Source organism: Anthonomus grandis, chromosome 13 (assembly GCF_022605725.1).
Source record: "Anthonomus grandis grandis chromosome 13, icAntGran1.3, whole genome shotgun sequence".
NCBI classification, from domain to species: Eukaryota; Metazoa; Arthropoda; class Insecta; order Coleoptera; family Curculionidae; genus Anthonomus; species Anthonomus grandis.
In genome coordinates, this window is record NC_065558.1 from 24,925,817 (window position 1) to 24,946,482 (window position 20,666).

Here is a 20,666-nt window from a genome sequence, read left to right on the forward strand (position 1 = left end):
GTATATAAGAAGCAAAAGTGGTTCATTTATAGACCCTTGTGGTACACCAGATATTAAAGTCTCAGCAGAAGAAAATTGGTTACCAAGTTGTATGCACTGCTGTCTATCGTCCAGGTTACACCTGAAAAAAGGAAACAGAGATTTCATCAAACCCCTAGGTATTTTAGTTTAGCACGCAGTAAATCTGTTACAGGTTTAATCTCCAACAGATATATTAATTGATTTATTAATTTTTTTTACCAAGATAAAGTAAATCGCAACCATAGTTTCATAAAATAATTTATTTAAAAATCATACATAAATATACATACTACACAGATATGATACCGTTAAGATGGTCCCTCCTAACATACCCGATCTGAAACGCAAGGAAAACCATTATTGGATGAGGAAAGTAAATAATAATATGGGATATTGTTTCATTGTTTTGTTGATTGAATAGAATTGGGAACTGCCATTGATTTTGCATTGATTTTACCTTGCAGGTCAATTTGGCCTATTTTAGATTTTAATGAATACTGAGCACTTATTAACTAATTGTTTATTTTGTTCAAATCATAAGGATCAATAGTGATAAGAATGTTAATGTCAATCTGGTCTGTCAGTTTTTTTTTTTGTAAATTATTGTTGCTAAACCATGGCCTCAAGTTATAGATTGCTCCATAGTTGCAAATTACTTAAACCAGTGTTGGTACCAGATAGTACCCAGTAGTTAAACCCAGCATGTCAACACCTAGGTACTTGACAGATAAATGCATTCCTTAAAATTTGGAGGGAACTGACAATCCTATTTTTAATAGATTCATTCTTTATCTGGTTCTAGAGTATGACAGATAGTTTCGCTTAATGCGGATGTGAAAAGGTAGACCCTATCTTGGCCTAATTTTTTTTTTGTAGTTACTAGTATGTGCTAGGATAGCTTAATTGCTGATTTTCTAAGTAGGCCTAAGAGTTTATAGGGCTCCTTGTTTTTGTTGTGTTAAATAAACCCCAGAAAAGGCCACATTCCATCTTCGGTAAGTTAGCACATGTTACATGCCTAAGTCATTTTCCTATTTTTTTCATCTAATTAATTTCTTATTTGCATGCTTTTCGGTTTAACTCAAAAGAACATCAATGCATCCAACTTTTCAGAGAGCAATTTTATAAAATTTAACTTACTTACCCACACAAAAATGCCATAAAATTGACAGCCATGTCGAACCTCATGTGTGGTCCCCATTTTTAGGCCTTCCTGTACCTTCTGCTTATCCTCTGCTTCTGCTTTTGCTGCATTTTTATTGTTACTGCTTCCACCTCACTTGCTACTCCACGTGTTACCACATCAAGTCGCTTGGATCATCACCTCCGGAACCTGCATTCCTTCCAATCGGCTACACCTAATACCGATTGCCCTCCACTACCTGCTAGACATTCTGGAAGCATCCTAACTGCTCGATCTGCTGCTGCCTCTTTTGACCCAAACGTATAGCTGCCAACAAAGGAGCCCCATTCAGATCAGGTGGGCCCTGCTACCAGTCGGAGAAACTCAGAATTTCAGGTAGCCCCTTTTTCTTTTTGGCTTGGTTCTTCAGGTATTCATTTATCGGTTCGTCGCAATTTATAGATTATTTTTTTTTTAATTAATATGTAGAAATGATCACAGATTTTAAATTCAATTTAGTAAAATTGTTTATATAACCACCATCACTGATTTGATTTGAAATTGGGAACTGAGTATATACGTATATGCGAGGTATTGTCAGATGTACAATTGAATAAGTATTAAGTGCTAAATTTTACTTTATTTTCTTTCTCATAATTTTAAATTTCATAACTATAACTTAAGTATTAGAGCATTACTGTCTTTGTATTTTTTTTTTTTGAATTGAGGTTATAGATTAAATTAGTTGTCAATTATGACATTGATTTATCTTTCAATACTAAAGCTGGGTTTAACGATATAAAGCTGCGTTTTCTTTGCGTGCCCTAATAAAGGCTAATAATCATAACCCTGGAACCCACATTTAGGCATTGTGCGAGAAACAGTGCAATAAATTTGGCGCCCAACGTGTCAGTTCATGCTTTACCAATTTTTTTTTTCTAGTATCTTTTGATTATATTAAACATTAGCAGTTAATTTTGATTAGTTGTTTTAGAAGGTTGACTTTACCATTCTTATTTTTTTGACGTTTTCATCAGTTCAGTGTTTCTTCTCATTTTAAAAAAAAAAAGAGAATTATCAAATTTTATTTAGGTTGGTGACCAATTACCAAAAACCAAGGAAATATCTTCAGGTGTTGTAGGGAAGGATAAATGATTCAAGTGTTATAGGATTACAGGGTGGTGTGAAGGTAAAAAAAGAAAGGGAAAGGAAAAAGAAAGAAAAGGGAAGAAAAGGAAAAACATTTTTTTTTAATTCTTGAATAGAGGTATTGTCGAGAAGAAGTAGTACTTTATAAAGTATCATAGAGATATATATTTTCTTTTTCATTTTCTTTTATTATAGTTTGATTTGCTTTAGATAAATTGTTGGAACTTTGATTATGTAATTTTTTTAATGCGAACATCTATTTGTTGAAGTAATTATGAGTGATTAACATAATCGAAAAGTTTTTAAATATTTTGTTTTTTTTTTAATATTTTTTCTTTGATTTTTTTTTAAATCTGTTCATGCGCAGTACTGTAGTAAGTGTGTATAATAAGCTTATTTACTGGTATTACCTTTGATTGATTTTTAAGACTTCTTTTGTTTTTTTTTAAATTTATTTATTTATTTTTTTTTTTTGAAGTACCTGACTATTCTTACTTCTTATTAGTAGGTCTGAATGATAAATATGACTATAGTCTTAACTGCTCTTATACGTAGTGTATTTGCTGTTGGACTTTGATTCCTTTTTTTTTTATTTTTTTTTTCTTAGGAAAGGGTGGGGGTGTCCTTTGGATACTTAATCATATTTTCCTTTTAATTTTTTTTTTAGCTTATTTATTTAATTAACGTTATTAAATTATATATAATATATCTATAAATATATATATTTTTTTGTCCCTCTATTTTGACATTTGAAATGGATGTTAATTATCTAGGTGGTGAGGAACTAAAATATGAGTTACACATTCGAGGTCTCCCATTAACCGGTTCTTTCGCTCAAAAACGGACCAGTCTTCGTGAGTCCTTGCGGTTGGAACGAGAGAAACACATTGATCCTCCTAGTTCCACTGCCTTCGACACAGATAGTGAGCTTTGCCTTTGTCGCAGTAAATTAATATCTATTGAACGGGATATTAAGACTCTCGGAAAGGATTATTGTGATGGAGAATCCAAACGGATTAATACCTTCTTGTTGCATTTGTACCAGCGTATCAATCGAGTCCATGCTGTGTCAGAAGTAGAGTCGGTTTTAAAAAATGAGATTGTAAGTTCATGCACTAAACTTTTTGGTGATCTTAATCTTGCTTCTCAAGGTATCATGCCTTCTTGCTCTTATGCCAACAAACCACCAGCTATTACCGTAACAGGAGCCACTCCATCTCACGAATCCCATGAATCCTTAAATACAGGAGACAACTTAGTAGTTTCAAATGACTTAATTGTTTTGAGTGATGAGGAATCTACACCTATTGAAGACTTGAACGGACAACTTGAAGCGGAACGTGTTAATTCCAATGTTGCTGCCGCATCGACTTCACAATGCGAGGTTGCAGAGCAGTCGATCCATTTGAATAATTTCCAGTCTGGTACTTCTACGTCCTTTGCACATTCAGCTATTAATAGGGAGTTGCCTCAGATTGAATCTCATAGCGATGCAGTACCCTATGGGACTACTTCCAATCCGTCCTTGACACAACAGTCTAGACTTCCACTCCAGGATTTATTGGAGTTTGCTCAAAGCAGTTGTCCTTATTTTAATCCTCAGCAGAGAACGTCAAGTACATCTGAGTCAAGACCTTCCTATGGTCGTTTCATGCAGCGCGACGGATCCAGAGTCTTTCAGTCTTCCGGAAATGAACTTAATGCAAAGTCCTCAATATCTTCGAATCCTATATCACAACCTCCTGTAAGTCAAATTAACTGTTATCCAGTGAGTTCAGCAAATGAGTCTCAATCAATGAGTCGTCAATCACAGGTTCGTTTTGGACCCCCCGTGGTTCATGCATCTCCTCCAGCAAACTCCACTGCTCATGGAGACAACTTGTCCCAGTCCATACCAATCAACGACTTAGTTCGTCATTTGGAAGAAGTAAATTTTTCTCCGACGGACACATCGAATCGAACTTACGGGCGTGAGCCGAGACAACTATCGCATCCCTCATACCATACACATGATGTGTTTCGATGGAATATTAAGTTTAATGGACAGACTAGTGTTAACGACTTTCTAGAGAGAGTTGAGGAAATACGTTTATCTCGAGGTGTACTTAAGGAGCAGTTACTCCGGTCTGCACCAGAGTTGTTTACTGGCGATGCCCTTCTTTGGTATCGTACCAATAAATTTGCCAGTTGGGATGATTTAGTAACTAAATTGAAAGATTCCTTTCGGCCTTATGACTATGAATATGGTTTGTGGGATGAAATACGTAGGCGCACCCAAGGATCACAAGAACGCGTCCTTACGTTTATTGTCGCAATGGAGAGTCTATTTCGAAAACTTTCAGAAAGTCCCTCCGAATCAGTCAAACTTAACCTTATTCGTCGAAATTTACTTCCTTATATTCAAAGTAGGCTTGCTACCCATGAAATCCATGATCTTCACGAGTTGACTAGGTTAAGTCGAGCAATTGAAGAGACCGAAGCCAGAGTGCAGAGATTTGTCCCACCCCCCACAAACATTAGACAGCTATTAGAACCTGAACTTGCCTACAGAAAACCCAGTCATCACGTAGCGTCAATTGAGTCTTATTCAGAGTCTAGTGGTGTTAAGCCGATTATTCCTAATAATCATTCGGCTTATTCAACTTCTATAGATGCAGTTTCTTCTGTTGTAACCTGCTGGAATTGCGGTGACAGCGGACATCGTTTTCGTAAATGTTCTAAGCCCAAAACGTTCTTTTGTTTCCGATGCGGAAAGAGAGACGTTAGTGCAAAGACTTGTCCAACATGCTCAAAAAACGAGGCATCGGCAAGAGCATAGGCCGTCCCTCTTGCCTATCTTTTGAATCACAATCGGCTATTAGTCTATCCAAACATGTTCGTACTTCCGCCGTCCTTGATTTCGTCTTGGCACATGCCAAAGGTGATGAACGTCCTTATCTGCACATAGACATTTTTGGAAAATCACTATTAGGTTTACTTGATAGTGGAGCATCTCGAACTATTATTGGTTCTGCCGGATGGTCTGTTTTGTCTACTTATTGCACCCTTAAACAATCTGGGGCCACTGAGTGCACTGTAGCCAATGGACAACAATGTTCAATAAAAGGAATTGTGACCTTACCTATGAGGCTTCGCACTCGCGTAGTCCTTATGGATGTTTTGGTTGTCCCCTCCCTACCCCATTCCTTGATCTTAGGTATTGATTTTTGGACTCGTATGGGGATCATACCTGACCTTAACACTGGGGAATGGCATTTCAAAGATGTTGCTCCATACTACTGTCACGAAACTGCCGCAATTCAATCCGTTGATACTCTGACTCCAACACAAAAAGAAACTCTCGACCGACTTATCGAGGATGTCTTTTCCAACATGAGTTCAACATTGGGTTGTACTAATTTGGTCAAGCTAGAAATCAGGACAAATTCAGCACCTATCAAACAGCGCTATTATCCTCTTTCCCGTGCCCTTCAAAAGGATGTCAATACTGAATTGGAACAAATGATTGCCAATGGTATTGTGGAACCATCTATTTCACCCTGGTCATCTCCAATAGTAATGGTTAAGAAAAAAACTGGCGAATGGCGTTTTTGTGTCGATTATCGCGCTTTAAATCGTGTGACCATCAAAGACAGTTATCCCATACCTTTTGTTTCTGCCACTTTAGATAAATTAAGAGATGCCAAGTTCCTTAGTACGTTGGATATTAAGTCCGCGTATTGGCAAATACCTATTGCACCAGAATCTCGCCCTCTTACTGCATTTACAGTCCCTACTAGAGGACTTTTCCAATTTACCCGTATGCCCTTTGGGTTGACTAATGCCCCTGCAGTGTGGCAAAGACTGATCGATTCTGTTATTGGTGTTGACTTGGAGCCATACGTCTTCGTCTATCTTGACGACGTAATCATTTCCACCCCGTCGTTCGAGGAACATATTCGTGTTTTACGTGAGGTCATACAGAGGATCGTTAAGGCAGGTCTAACTCTTAACAGAGAGAAGTGTACCTTTTGTAAACCCGAGTTAAAATATTTAGGGTACATTGTTAATTCTTCCGGTCTACTAGTGGACCCCGATAAGATTGAGGCTATTCTGCGTATACCAACCCCCAAGACTGTTACTGATATTAGAAGAATTGTTGGACTCGCATCTTGGTATCGGAGGTTTGTCCCTAATTTTTCCACGATAGTATCTCCCTTGACCTCATTGACCATGAAGAACGTAAAGTTTGTATGGAGTCCTGAATGTGAAAATGCTTTTAATACTATTAAAGAGAAACTGGTCAGCGCACCGGTTTTATCATGTCCAGATTTTGATCTTCCTTTTATTATCCAATGTGACGCTTCCGATTTTGGACTTGGAGCTGTCCTTTATCAGGTTCAAGGTGACGAAGAGCACGCTATTTGTTTCCTAAGTAGGTCTCTTACCAAAAACGAGCGTCGGTATAGCACGACAGAAAAGGAATGTTTGGCTGTCATTTTCGCCATCGAAAAACTCAGACCATATGTGGAAGGTAGCCATTTTACAGTGGTAACTGACCACTATAGTCTGAAGTGGCTTAATTCAATCAAAGATCCTGTTGGTCGCATTGCTCGATGGGCTGTAAGGCTACAACAGTACGATTTTGACATAGTTCATCGTAAGGGTAAAGACAACATCGTCCCCGATGCATTATCTCGTTCGGTACCAGTGGTAGATGAGGTAGCACCTTTGAATGACATGTCAACGAACGATTCTTCTTTCCTGATCGACAAGTGGTATTCCAGCATGCTAAAACGCGTTAAAGAGCAACCATCTAAGTACCCACTATGGTGGATTTCTAATAATAAGCTCTATAAGCGCACTAAGTCAAAATACCCCGCTTTAGATAATCCTGACGATGCTTGGTTGCAGATTGTACCACAAAATCAACGATCTGATGTCATAAAGGCACATCACGATCCTCCCACCTGTGGTCATCTTGGAGTGTTTAAGACTCTTTCCCGTATTTCACAGAAATATTACTGGCCAAATATGAAGTGTGACGTAGCTAGGTATATTGCCCGATGTCACACTTGCTTAAGGACTAAACCTCTTCAAAAAGTCTCTTCTGGCCACCTTCTTAGTCCACAACCAACCCTGACTAGACCTTGGCAAATCCTCAGTGTAGACCTTGTGGGTCCCTTGCCTCGTTCTCGTTCTGGATATTCCTTCGTATTGTCAGTATATGATTTGTTCAGTAAGTATCCTCTCTTCTTTCCTTTACGAGTGGCTACCGCCAGCAGTATATTAAAATGGCTCGAGGACCATGTACTTTTGGTTTACGGAATCCCTGATAGAATCATTGCCGACAATGGACCTCAGTTTCGTAGTGGGGCTTTCCAAAATAAAATGCAAGAGTATGGTATCCAAATACGTTATACTGCTAATTACCACCCGCAGGCTAACCCTGTAGAGCGTGTCCACCGTGTTCTAAAAACCATCATCTCAAGCTATGTTGATGAGGATCATAGGACGTGGGATCTAATTTTGGCTAAGGCAGGTTGTGCAATCCGATCAGCAAGACACGAAGTTACGGGTCTAACCCCAAACTTTGTAATTTTTGGTAGAGAACTTCGATTTCTGTGTCCCACCCCGACTTTAATTTCTCCATCTAACCCTAATGATTCCGATCCAACTTTGCGATCGAAAACATTGGAAAAGGTATTTTTCGATGTTCAGAAAAGACTGAAGAGGGCTTGCGAGCAACGTAGTAGGCGTTATAACTTACGGCATCGCGATGAGCGTTTTCAACTTGGTCAGGAGGTATGGCAGAGAAATTATGTTATCTCTAATGCTGCCAAAAACTTTACTTCAAAGTTCGCGCCTAAATATCTTGGGCCCTACAAGATCAGCAAAATTCTCTCTCCATGGTCCTACGAAGTTTCGGACTTGACAGGCCGTTGTCGTGGAGTTTGGCATGCTAAAGATTTAAAGGCACATCCACCTGATAATAACGTTCAAGATCAAATCTAATGTTAGTATCTAAGTTATAAGTCAGCGTAAATTAATTATTATAATAGATTCGTTTCTTTGTAGTTATTTTGAGGGTTCTTATAATGTTGTATTATATTAAGTATTTTCAAGTTAGGATTTCTTTTATTAGTTATTTAGTTAGATTAGTTTTTCTTTATTAGGGATTGAATTTCCATTGCAAGTTTCAGGTAAACTTCCTTTTCAGGAAGGAGGGGTGTGTTACAGGTTTAATCTCCAACAGATATATTAATTGATTTATTAATTTTTTTTACCAAGATAAAGTAAATCGCAACCATAGTTTCATAAAATAATTTATTTAAAAATCATACATAAATATACATACTACACAGATATGATACCGTTAAGATGGTCCCTCCTAACATACCCGATCTGAAACGCAAGGAAAACCATTATTGGATGAGGAAAGTAAATAATAATATGGGATATTGTTTCATTGTTTTGTTGATTGAATAGAATTGGGAACTGCCATTGATTTTGCATTGATTTTACCTTGCAGGTCAATTTGGCCTATTTTAGATTTTAATGAATACTGAGCACTTATTAACTAATTGTTTATTTTGTTCAAATCATAAGGATCAATAGTGATAAGAATGTTAATGTCAATCTGGTCTGTCAGTTTTTTTTTTGTAAATTATTGTTGCTAAACCATGGCCTCAAGTTATAGATTGCTCCATAGTTGCAAATTACTTAAACCAGTGTTGGTACCAGATAGTACCCAGTAGTTAAACCCAGCATGTCAACACCTAGGTACTTGACAGATAAATGCATTCCTTAAAATTTGGAGGGAACTGACAATCCTATTTTTAATAGATTCATTCTTTATCTGGTTCTAGAGTATGACAGATAGTTTCGCTTAATGCGGATGTGAAAAGGTAGACCCTATCTTGGCCTAATTTTTTTTTTGTAGTTACTAGTATGTGCTAGGATAGCTTAATTGCTGATTTTCTAAGTAGGCCTAAGAGTTTATAGGGCTCCTTGTTTTTGTTGTGTTAAATAAACCCCAGAAAAGGCCACATTCCATCTTCGGTAAGTTAGCACATGTTACATGCCTAAGTCATTTTCCTATTTTTTTCATCTAATTAATTTCTTATTTGCATGCTTTTCGGTTTAACTCAAAAGAACATCAATGCATCCAACTTTTCAGAGAGCAATTTTATAAAATTTAACTTACTTACCCACACAAAAATGCCATAAAATTGACAGCCATGTCGAACCTCATGTGTGGTCCCCATTTTTAGGCCTTCCTGTACCTTCTGCTTATCCTCTGCTTCTGCTTTTGCTGCATTTTTATTGTTACTGCTTCCACCTCACTTGCTACTCCACGTGTTACCACATCAAGTCGCTTGGATCATCACCTCCGGAACCTGCATTCCTTCCAATCGGCTACACCTAATACCGATTGCCCTCCACTACCTGCTAGACATTCTGGAAGCATCCTAACTGCTCGATCTGCTGCTGCCTCTTTTGACCCAAACGTATAGCTGCCAACAAAGGAGCCCCATTCAGATCAGGTGGGCCCTGCTACCAGTCGGAGAAACTCAGAATTTCAGGTAGCCCCTTTTTCTTTTTGGCTTGGTTCTTCAGGTATTCATTTATCGGTTCGTCGCAATTTATAGATTATTTTTTTTTTAATTAATATGTAGAAATGATCACAGATTTTAAATTCAATTTAGTAAAATTGTTTATATAACCACCATCACTGATTTGATTTGAAATTGGGAACTGAGTATATACGTATATGCGAGGTATTGTCAGATGTACAATTGAATAAGTATTAAGTGCTAAATTTTACTTTATTTTCTTTCTCATAATTTTAAATTTCATAACTATAACTTAAGTATTAGAGCATTACTGTCTTTGTATTTTTTTTTTTTTGAATTGAGGTTATAGATTAAATTAGTTGTCAATTATGACATTGATTTATCTTTCAATACTAAAGCTGGGTTTAACGATATAAAGCTGCGTTTTCTTTGCGTGCCCTAATAAAGGCTAATAATCATAACCCTGGAACCCACATTTAGGCATTGTGCGAGAAACAGTGCAATAAATCATGGTCTATTAGATCCAAAGCCCTAGAGTGGTCCAGGGAGACTTGGAAAACCGCAATGTCTTTGTCTAATGCCGTTATTATGTTATCAGTTAATTTCAAAACAGCAGTAGTACTATGACCAGTTTTAAAACCTGACTGATTAATTGGAAGTAAATTATTAAGATTTAGATAATTTAATACTTGCGTGTACACAGTTGTTTCGAGAATTCTTAGATATCACAGGTAAAAGGCTTATAGGACGAAGGTCATTCACAGTAGTTACTTTTCTGGCCTTTGGAATAGGAAGAACTATGGACTTTTTCCAGTCCTCTGGAAAGGTTTAAAGTTTAAAGGTAAGAATTAACTATGTCAAATGAGGTAGGGTAGCAGAAAGGATAAGTTTTATTATGAAAAGTGTCAAATTGTCATAGCAAGAAGCATTAGATTTAATGGAATAAATGTTTTTTTGTACTGAACTGGAATCTATCATAATTAATTGCTCATATACACATTACCTCGTGTCCCTTCATTGCACCCTTAGGTCTATTGTGGCTTACTCCTAGGTTTTTATACTTCGCCAATCAAGTCCACCCTCTTTAAAAGTTCGATAATTTGATTGAGGGAAGCATTCTTAATGTCTTCCGTCTTCTTTCCGATTCTCTTTTATGCCGGACATCTGCATAGGATGTGCTCAGCAATCTCGTCTTCTTCCATGCATAGTCTGCATGAGCCGATTTCCGCAGTTTTTAGTGGACAGACAAGTATGAACAGGCAAGGAAATGCTGGGTGATGACCCGCGGTGGGCGCGGGGTGCCTTCGATGCTTTTGCTGCGACTGAGGGAGGTCATTTGTCTATTGCTAACATGGGTCAGTGATGAACCGACAGGGTATTATTTTTGTTTTGTTGAAAAATAGTTATACAACATATGTATAGCGCGTATTTAAGTATTAAAATATTTCATCTTAGGTCAACCTTAAATGGGTTCAGTGAGAATAGCGTGCTAGACTTTGCCCTTTAAGTTTACACAAACTTTTTTCTTTATTTCCATTATACTTCAGTATCCTATTTTTTTGTAACTTAAAGGTTATAAAGGTTAATAATAGTCGTTTTTATTTATTTATATAAAATCATAATCTCAAAATGTTAATTATGTATTGCATAATAATTTATTGAAAATAAAATATAAACTCTGATAAAAGTAGAAAAAACTATACAAAAATAAACTTAAAATTCTTATTTCTTTAAATATTGCAACAGACCTCCTTCTTTGACTAGTTAACGTAATCAGTAATTGTAAGTTAACCTATCATAAAAGTAATACGTATTTCCAAAAGAGGTTCTGATGAAATGGTATTGACATATTCTAAAATTTTCTCTCGCAACTTAGTATAGACTTGTTCTACAAAATGTAAAGGAAAATTATTAATAATTAATAATTAAATATCCAGGTCAATGAATGCACATTTTGATAATATTACTTAAAATTTTAAGTTAGTTCCAGGTTAACTAAGCGATCTATCGTTTGTTAATTTGATTCATATATAAATAGTTTATTGATATTTTATTCTAAAAAGAAACAATATCCTTACATCATAAATATCTTAAATAAAAATCTTAAATCCAAATAAAATAATCATCCCATAAATCTAAAGTTAAAATAATATTGTAATATCTTTGACAAAAAGGTACATATTTAAAGGTAAGTTTGTCGAGGCTAATTTCGTCGACTTCTGAAAACATCTTATAAAAAATGTTACTATTGGAACACGTAAAACTAAAAATATTAAATTAAGAACACTTACATTAACCAAGGATTCCCGAGCAAAATTCTGTAGAGAACTTTATTTGAAATCCAAGATAGTCTAAAAGAGTAAAGTTATTTATAAATTTGGAACATGCTCATTTAAACAATATAGTTTAACCCTAAAGCCTAAAATTAGTTTCCGTCATAAAGCCATCACAATATTAGAATAATTTGGTATATTATTTTTGATACCAAGAAATGGGGTCTGGACAGGGAAACGTAGACATTTGCCTAATAATGAGAATTGCCGCTTGGGTATATAGGTAGCACTTTTTTAAACAAATAATAAATTGTCTAATTTTTTATATAGCTTTGTTGCGCCGTAGCCCTCGGCCTTAATATTGCAAGCACAACAGATAGCCACCTTGCCTTGAGAATAAGCCTTGTATCAAACTCCCTTGCCTACTCGGTTTCAACTTATATTTTTATAATTGCATTTTTTTTTCTTTTTGCTCTTATATTTAAAGCTGATGTTGAGGAAAAGCTTCACCTGATTGCGTTAATTTGTGGATTTTTGTGGACTGTTGGAGGTAAAACCTTTTTTATGTTTTCAATTTGAATAATTTATATTAGGTTTTTGCTTTTAGCTGGAATTGGTGTAATTCTTTACCATATAGATTATAAAATCCATACTCTACAACTAGTCGGAGGTATTTTGGCAATGGTAGCTGGAGTTGTGATGCTCATTGATGCACTACACATTTCTCATGTATTTTAAATAACTGGACGTAGTTTATTATTTTGTTATTAAAAATTTAAGGTTGTTAATTTTTCAAAATTTAATAGATTGCCCTTTGAATAAAATCTCCACATAAATTAGTAGTATTTGTAAGCAGCCATTTAAAACATGAGATACTGAGAAAGTTTATATCTATATTTAAGAGTTAAATGAAGGTGAAAAAGCTTTCATCAATCATGGTAAAAGATTTAAAAAAAAATTGTGCTGCGTAATACAATTTTTTAGCTGCTAAAAATAAAAAAATCATTAAAAAAGAGTATAATATATATAATAAGAGTATAGATATATAAATAATCTAGATAAGAATACCTTCAAAATAACTTATTTCTATTTAAGATTTTAGGGATGAGTCTCACCGTAGTTAAAGGTTCGCACAGACTTATGAGGGGGAGGAGGAGTAAAACTGGAAAAAAATATTTCCGTTAAAATCGTTTTATCGTAAATGACCAGGGGTGCCCAAAATTGACTGTCTCATTGTTAAATAATCACCCTATATTAACCCAAAAATGCTTCTTCTTCCAAATGTAGAGTTTAAATAATCGCTTGTCTTGAAAATCCTAATTATAGCGTGGCCATTTTTGTTTTAAATTTGGCAGTCTTATTTATGCTAGAAAGCAACTTATTTAGAATCAACTAACTTGAATTTATCAAGACCAGTGGTCTCCCAGGGGACACCTTAAATATTTTTTTAAAATAGAAAATGTCCACCAATGACTTTTCAAGTCTTTTATATAATTTAATTTTGTATTAAGCAGAAATACAACTTTTAGATTTCTTCAACTTTCTTGGTACATATCTAGCTGCGTTGTTTAAGAAAAAAATTATACAGGGTGTTCTAAATTTCGGTGCAAATAATTAAGAGCGAATTTTGTTTAAGTCAAAAAGACTTTTATCCCTAAACAAATGTGCTCCTAAAATGCTCTGCGTCATAGCTACAGCCCGCGCAAATTGCTTGAAGAAAATCAATTGTTTGGAACATTGACTACAGTAATACGAAAAATATTCAAAAAAATTCTAAGTAATTTTTTTTGGGTTTTTTTTTAAGTGCTTTTGAAATTTTCCGTCCCAAAAATTGTGTAAACCCAGATTCAGGAGTGCTTACCCTTATGATGACCCATATCTTAGGTTACAATAAGAATTTTGAAAATCTAGAACACCATCTAGTTAGCCATGAAAAAATCTAAAATTATCGTTTCTTATACTTTTTCGTTACAATTAATTTAATTTGACAAAAATTAATTAAAAGATATAAGAAAAAAATTTTTTTCTTTAAAAAAAAAATAACTAAATGAAACAAAGTCAAGAAAATTAGTTTTCGCTGAAAATGTATTAATATTAGAAAGAATGCCGAAAATTACAAAAGAATTATTAAAACCTCAATCTGGAAAAAGAAAAAAATATTCCCCAGATTTACGAAGATTTGCCTTAATATTAAGTTTTTTTTCACCAAAGGGTTACGATTATGTGAGACAAACGTTTGATACTTGTTTACCACATCAAAGCATGATTGGTAAGTGGTTTACAAATATAACTGCAAGTCCTGGTTTTACATCGGAAGCATTTGATGTTCTCAAGAAACATGTTTCATAATTTTGACATAAGTTATTGATGAGAATGATTCATATTCTCATCAATTCTTGTCAACAATAAAATGTAAACAAATTAAATAAAAAATAATAATAAAAAATAATGAATAGTGGGTTTTTTGACATGGAATCAAACCCTAGGGCGTATAACTGATGCCAATATTAAACAACTTAAAAAACAATATTTAATAAAAGTTCTGTCATGTGGCAACCTGTACTTTATTTATTAATATTATGTAAATGAAGTTGAATGAATGAATCCCTAATAATTTCATGTCTTATTTTATTTAAATTTTTTCTTTTTTTATTGGCTTTTTTTAATAAAAGAACTTAACAAATTTGACAAAACTAAAATGTACCATTAAACAAAAACGATATATCACTATAGCGATAACAAGCAAAAACGATATAGCCATTATAATTTTTTTTAAATTGAACTGATGGAGTTTTGGCAAAAAAATAGAAAGAAGGTAATTAATTTAAACTAATATGTAATTAAAGAAATGCGGGGAAACGGTATACAAGAGAGTTGCTAGTTACCATTGAGTTTAAAATTATTACCTGAAATTGCTCCTACTATTTTGGAAATTCTAAACTACTTAAAGTAAACATAAAAATAAGTTTTTGGTGTCTGTGAGTTCGTCTGCGAGTACTTAGTTACGTTAAAGGCTGCTTAAGCTTGAACCAATACAAAATACAGGGGCGATCAGATATGGATGTCGCAGTAACAAATCAGAATTTACATAATTTAATTCAGGACATCGTAAGACAAAACGAGGGAGTTCAAGAGGGGAATCTTCAGATTAGGAAGGAGAGCAAAGAGGAAATTGGAGTTTTTAAGTTGTTAAGACCAAGATTTTGCAAGAGCTCACTAAACTAAGGTCTGAAAACTTCATACTTAAAAAAAGAAAATAAACAACTAAAAGTCAAATTGGAACAGGTAGAAAAAAGGACAAAAAATATAATATTGTTGTTTATGGTTTGGAAGAATTAGTCAACGAAACTGAAGATATTTGAAATTTTTGGATATCGTCAACAACAAACTGAAGGTCCACTGTCGCATTAACGAGATCAGAGATCTCTTAAGGTTTAGATCTTTAGGTTAAGATCTCTAAAGGCAGAAGAGGGAAAACAACAGTCACTTCTAGTGGAGTTTGTTAATTATAAACTTAAGTTGGATGTACTGAAAAATTGCAGAGAGCTAAAGGGCACTAACATCTACATATCTCCTGAATTAACACCACAGGAATATTAAAACAGTAAGATCTTACGTGAATACCGAAAAAAGGCAAGAGAGAGTAATCACAGAGCTTATATCAAGAACAACAAGCTGTACGTGGATGGCAAAAAATATACTGTAGCTGACCAGCTAAAGGCGAAAAATCTTGAATTAACCCTGGCTAAAGGAAAGCAGGCCAATAGAGTTTCTGACGAGGACGACGTTGTCAAAACCAGTAAGAACATCAAAGTCAGTTACCATTCCTGTACCGGCACCTAACTCTAATAAGCGACCACTGACTTCCATTTTGAGCCACAAGGTAAACGTTCAACTCGGCAAACAGTTAAAGAGTAAATAAGGTACTGTAATTAGCTCTTGAACAATTATAATATTTTATTAATTAGGTCATAATATTCGTGGCGTCTAAATTTCTTTTTAGTTTCTGTTTATATTAATATGGTACTTTCAGATTTTTTCGGATCTTATGGTTTTTTATCGTGAGCAACAGAAAACTGTAAACATAGTGTAATTGTAAGTGGTTAATCTTGTCACATATTATTTTAGAATTCCCAGCATTGGTTAATTACTTCTTTAACAGAAGGATTTTTTTAAATGCATTTCTCTTATTAAAATATTAAGTTTGAATACAATAGTATAAGCATTAAGAAGTGGAGTAGGCTAATGTTTTAAATAATGTTTTCATGCACACATATCAATGCCAGATCGATTTTAAATAATTTTATATTTTTCAAGACCATGTTGCTGATTTTCGATATGATTTAATTGGAGTTTCTGAGACCTGGCTGCACAGGAATATTGCTGATGAAGTTATTGAATTGCAAAACTACAATCTTGTTAGACAGGACCGTATGGAAAGAGGTGGTGGTGTTGCGCTTAACCTACAGTCGAGTATTCATTTCGTGTTCTTTTAAGGGAAACAAATGATTTTATAGAACATATTTGGGTTGAACTTAAAATAGGGAGGGGAAGGATTTTAATATATAAATTTATATCGACCCCCTAACTAAGTTGGGGTCCCTGTTTAAGTCCTAGGGGACTTAAACCTATTTTACTTTAACCTTAAAAACGTTATGACTAATTATTTGACTATATATGAATTAATTTTATTAATAAGCAATTTTAACATAAACTTTTAATATGAAGATGCCTTTGTGCAAAATTATTGAGGTGTATAGTCTTCAACAACTAATATCTGACCCCACGAGAGTATCAAATACAACCATGTCCTTAATGGATTTAATCTTTTCTAACAATGAAAATTGGGCGTTTAATGAATAACATATGGAAGATATAAATGACAAGGTGGATTTTTTGGTTCAATCTGTATTTCAGGATATGAACTTGCACGCACCTTTGAGAACCTTAACTGATAAAAATAAAGCTTATAGTCCTTGGATTACTCCCAACATCAGACTTATGCAGAGGCTTCGTAACAGGGCCTTAAATAAATTCAGAAATTGGAAAGAACAAGGAGACTGGAATAGTTATAAACAATACCGAAATTTTACTACCAGTGCAATTAGAGCAGAAAATAAAATCTATTTGACCTACAGATTCGAGAACTGTACTAGCAAAGAAGCCTGGAAAGAACTAAAAAAAATAACATTTCTCATAAAAAAATAAACAATTGCCTATATCCTTATAAAATGCGGATAACTTAAATAAATTTTTCACCAGCATAAACAATAACAATAACAGTGCAAATATCTAGTAGAAATGAGGAGTTTATCAGGTTCTTTAAACATTAAACAAGTTTCAATTTAAGTTAATAATACAAGATACTTTTATAAGTATCTTAAACAGAATAAAAAGTAAAGCATTTGGAGCTGACTATCTAAAATTAGTCTTATTATACTATGTTGCCCTGCTATTCTCGATGCGCTAACTCATATTATAAATGTATATTTGGAAAAAAGGTATTTCCCTAATCAATGGAAAGAAGCCAGTGCCATACCTTCTCCTAAAATAAAAAATCGAACGGAGTTTAATCAAAGTCGTTCTATATCCATTCTTCCAGTATTCTCAAAGGTACTGGAGAAGATTGTGGAAAGCCAAATATTGAAATATTTGAACCAAGACATTCTGTTACTTGAGAATCAATCTGGATTTCGTAGAGATTATAGTTGTACCACTGCTCTGTCACAAGTAACTGACGATATATTTAAGGCCCTTGACAAAAATCAGGCTAGAGTTATGGTACTCCTAGACTTCATAAAGGATTTTGACATGGTAAACCATGAGATGTTATTGGGAATATTGGAATATATCGGACTTGGTAATTCAGCTTTAGCATTGGTCGTATCTTTTTTATCTAACCATAAGCAAAGGGTTATACTTGATGATAGAGTATCTGATAAACTTGCTGTCACAGTGGCAGTGCCTCAAGGTAGCGTTTTGGGCCCGTTATTATATATACTGGTCAACTATTCGTGGTTCCGGTCGGTGACACATCAGCTGCCTGTATTCTTTTTTCTGCACTCTTTTTCTTCTAAAGTACCTACGTACACAAGACCGTCGAATGTACATGCAGCTGAACCAAATGCCTCATGAGCTTTTTTAACTAAATTCAGATTTGCCGCATGCAACCATTTTGTTATTAAAATCTGAGAGCGTTTTAAGCCTTTTTTAGCTAAAAACACTTGATCACGCATCCATCGACAGGTCAACTGTTTTATTCCAATTTAGTACCTTTTTGATGTTATTGACTGTACTATTGTTGTTCGTAGATGGTAGGAAAATGCTAGATGTGACAATTTAATCGCCTATAATGTATAAGAAGCTAGAAATTAAGAAGTTCTTCTTCATTTAATAGTATCCTTATCAAACAACGTTTTTTCAATATAGGTTTTCTGAAAGTTCTTCTTAGTAGTCTGATTGGCAATTTACATGTATGATAAGCCCGTCTAATCCATTTAAATATTTATTGATATGGTATAACCTTCTATATTCTTCTTCAAACTTAATGATCTTTTCCTGAGATTTGTCGAATGATCTCTCCCTATATTATTCTTATGAAACACTCGACTTACTTTAAAAAAACGATTTTATATTTCTCATTTTGACGCCCTGTACATTGAATAGCGAGCGCCCAATTAAAAAATGGCATAACGAAAGTCGCATTATTTTGATCCACCCTATATGTGGCCGGCGGATTGGCCTCCTTTTTTCGGACACCCTTTATATTGAAGAACTTTGTGTGAAGGTAAATTTCAGCTTAACTTGTTTTAGCTGTGTTATCACTCCTAAGTATATTATCTAGAGAAAAAAATTATACTTCAATCTTATAAAAAATGTTTTAACTTTTTTATATACTTACTTGGGTAAATTATATCTACCAACAACTAGTAAAAAACAAATGGCGTAAGTAAGTATATTGATATTAATTTCAATACATTTTACCGGTTAAAACCCCACTAAAAAACTTTAAAGTCTTTTAAACAATCAACAAGTAAAAAAACAGCCCCGACGATTCCTACGATTCCGCTGATCAATAAGTCAGAATGCTGATCTGACTTTATACATACACAAACCCCAGCTAAAATAAATTTAAAATTAGTTTTAAACCATATTATGTTTGCAATACTTACACGCAACCAATAATATAGCTCCAGTTGCACATAAGTATCCCATAAACTTTTCATCTTGATCAATTCCTTTGATAAAATGGAGCAGTATAATTGTGCCTAAAAGTATCACATAGGCACTACAACAGATACATAAGGAATCGTGTACAGCCATGCCCATTTTTCGATAACTACTTAAGACATCCATGTAATAATCCTCTTCTATGTAAAAGAGCACTATTGCAACTATAAGTACAAGCTATAAATATAAGAAAAAAAGAAGCAGGTTGGTTATTCGACAGAAATGCACAGTTTACTATACTGAAGCACTTACTAACTCAATAACTTTCAAGACAATACCTATGTCTATACCTCTGCCATACCCCATGGTTTAAAAGAGAAATGTGAAATTATGTCTTTTTTCGTTTCTTGTTTGACACGTGTCAAATTTAATTTTTTAATTATCAAAAGGTAATAATAATAATGAAATCCAGAATTCCCTCTTCGAATCCGAGCCGAACCGCTTTAATAACTAGATGGTCGGTAAATATTCCGACATAAATGTTAGGACTAAGGTCTGGCATTCATGTATTCCGAGTAAGGCACTTAAATCAATAAAAATTATAAAATAGAATATAGTACGGTCAATCTGTTAAAAAAAGGCTGTTTTGGCGAAAAAAATTCCCGTAGAAAATATTTTGCGGAAATAGTTAGAGCAGCATTTAAAAAGCTTAACTTGAAAAATGTGAGGTTGAATCGTAAAGTAAACTCCTTTCAAAGTAAACTCCAAAAAATGTATTCCTTTTATCTGGAGAATGGTGGGTTTTTGGAAAAAAGGACAAAATTGTTGGGGCAAAATTATTTTCTGCAAATTTTCTCATTGAGTCGACTTGCTGCGATGAACAGTACAAAAAGTAGATGGCACCAAAGTTCCTAAAAAAGTGTTTTTTTTTTGCTTTTCGGAATAGAATCTTTTTTTGTCTTTTATGACGAAGAAAAGACTGTTCTCCACCAAATATCGTTTCAACGCTCGTACTATCCCGCAAATTTAACGCGAGATACCTTATTGGTCGTGATTTTTACCCACGCATACGCGGGAGTACGAGGGACTTGTTTAAAGGTAGTCGCGTCGCTGCCACCTATTGGTTGCACTTGGAGGCGCGTCAGACTGTAAGCCGCGCACTCTTCTGGGCGCTCTTCGCCGTTAAATTGAAGTACCCGTTTTAAATGTCTTTCTTTTGATTTATTTTGCACAACTGTGGATACTCTACTTTTCTATAGAATAAGAGGTACTAGAGCTGATTACACAGATCGGCTGTTCCCTTTTGTTCAATATCCCTTTGATTTTTTTTGTTTTCCTTTAATTTTTTAGTTATCCCGCTCTGAAGAAGCCATT

General features: G+C 34.5%; 1 protein-coding gene and 2 long non-coding RNA genes across 4 annotated transcripts; 1 reads left to right on the forward strand and 2 right to left on the reverse strand.

Annotated features, from left to right (window-relative positions):
• Positions 1-263: 263 nt before the first annotated feature.
• LOC126743927 (uncharacterized) lies at positions 264-9,625 on the reverse strand. 2 transcript variants are annotated; one of them, XR_007663024.1, is made up of 2 exons: positions 9,484-9,625; positions 264-358 (listed from the first exon to the last, which is right to left on the reverse strand). It is a non-coding gene; the product is annotated as an uncharacterized LOC126743927 (long non-coding RNA). The 2 variants fall into 2 exon arrangements; XR_007663023.1 differs by lacking the exon at positions 9,484-9,625 and adding an exon at positions 1,166-1,307.
• Positions 9,626-12,253: 2,628 nt separating this feature from the next.
• Positions 12,254-12,958, forward strand: LOC126743994 (uncharacterized). The gene is made up of 3 exons (XR_007663035.1): positions 12,254-12,397; positions 12,453-12,672; positions 12,730-12,958. It is a non-coding gene; the product is annotated as an uncharacterized LOC126743994 (long non-coding RNA).
• A 6,105-nt stretch (positions 12,959-19,063) lies between these two features.
• Positions 19,064-19,759, reverse strand: LOC126743948 (uncharacterized). Its single transcript, XM_050451232.1, has 3 exons — positions 19,605-19,759; positions 19,295-19,529; positions 19,064-19,242 (listed from the first exon to the last, which is right to left on the reverse strand). Exons 1-3 carry the CDS (start codon positions 19,656-19,658, stop codon positions 19,121-19,123), a joined length of 411 nt encoding a protein of 136 aa, XP_050307189.1. The 5' UTR covers positions 19,659-19,759; the 3' UTR covers positions 19,064-19,120.
• Between the last annotated feature and the right edge of the window lie 907 nt (positions 19,760-20,666).

Excerpts from the sequence above, each read along its gene's own strand:
- LOC126743948 (XM_050451232.1), bottom strand. The coding sequence starts at position 19,658 with ATGGGGTATGGCAGAGGTATAGACATAGGTATTGTCTTGAAAGTTATT. Across the intron at positions 19,530-19,604 it reads TCTTGAAAGTTATTGAGTTA|CTTGTACTTATAGTTGCAAT; the intron begins GTAAGTGCTTCA and ends TTATATTTATAG. Across the intron at positions 19,243-19,294 it reads AGCTATATTATTGGTTGCGT|CTGGGGTTTGTGTATGTATA; the intron begins GTAAGTATTGCA and ends AATTTATTTTAG.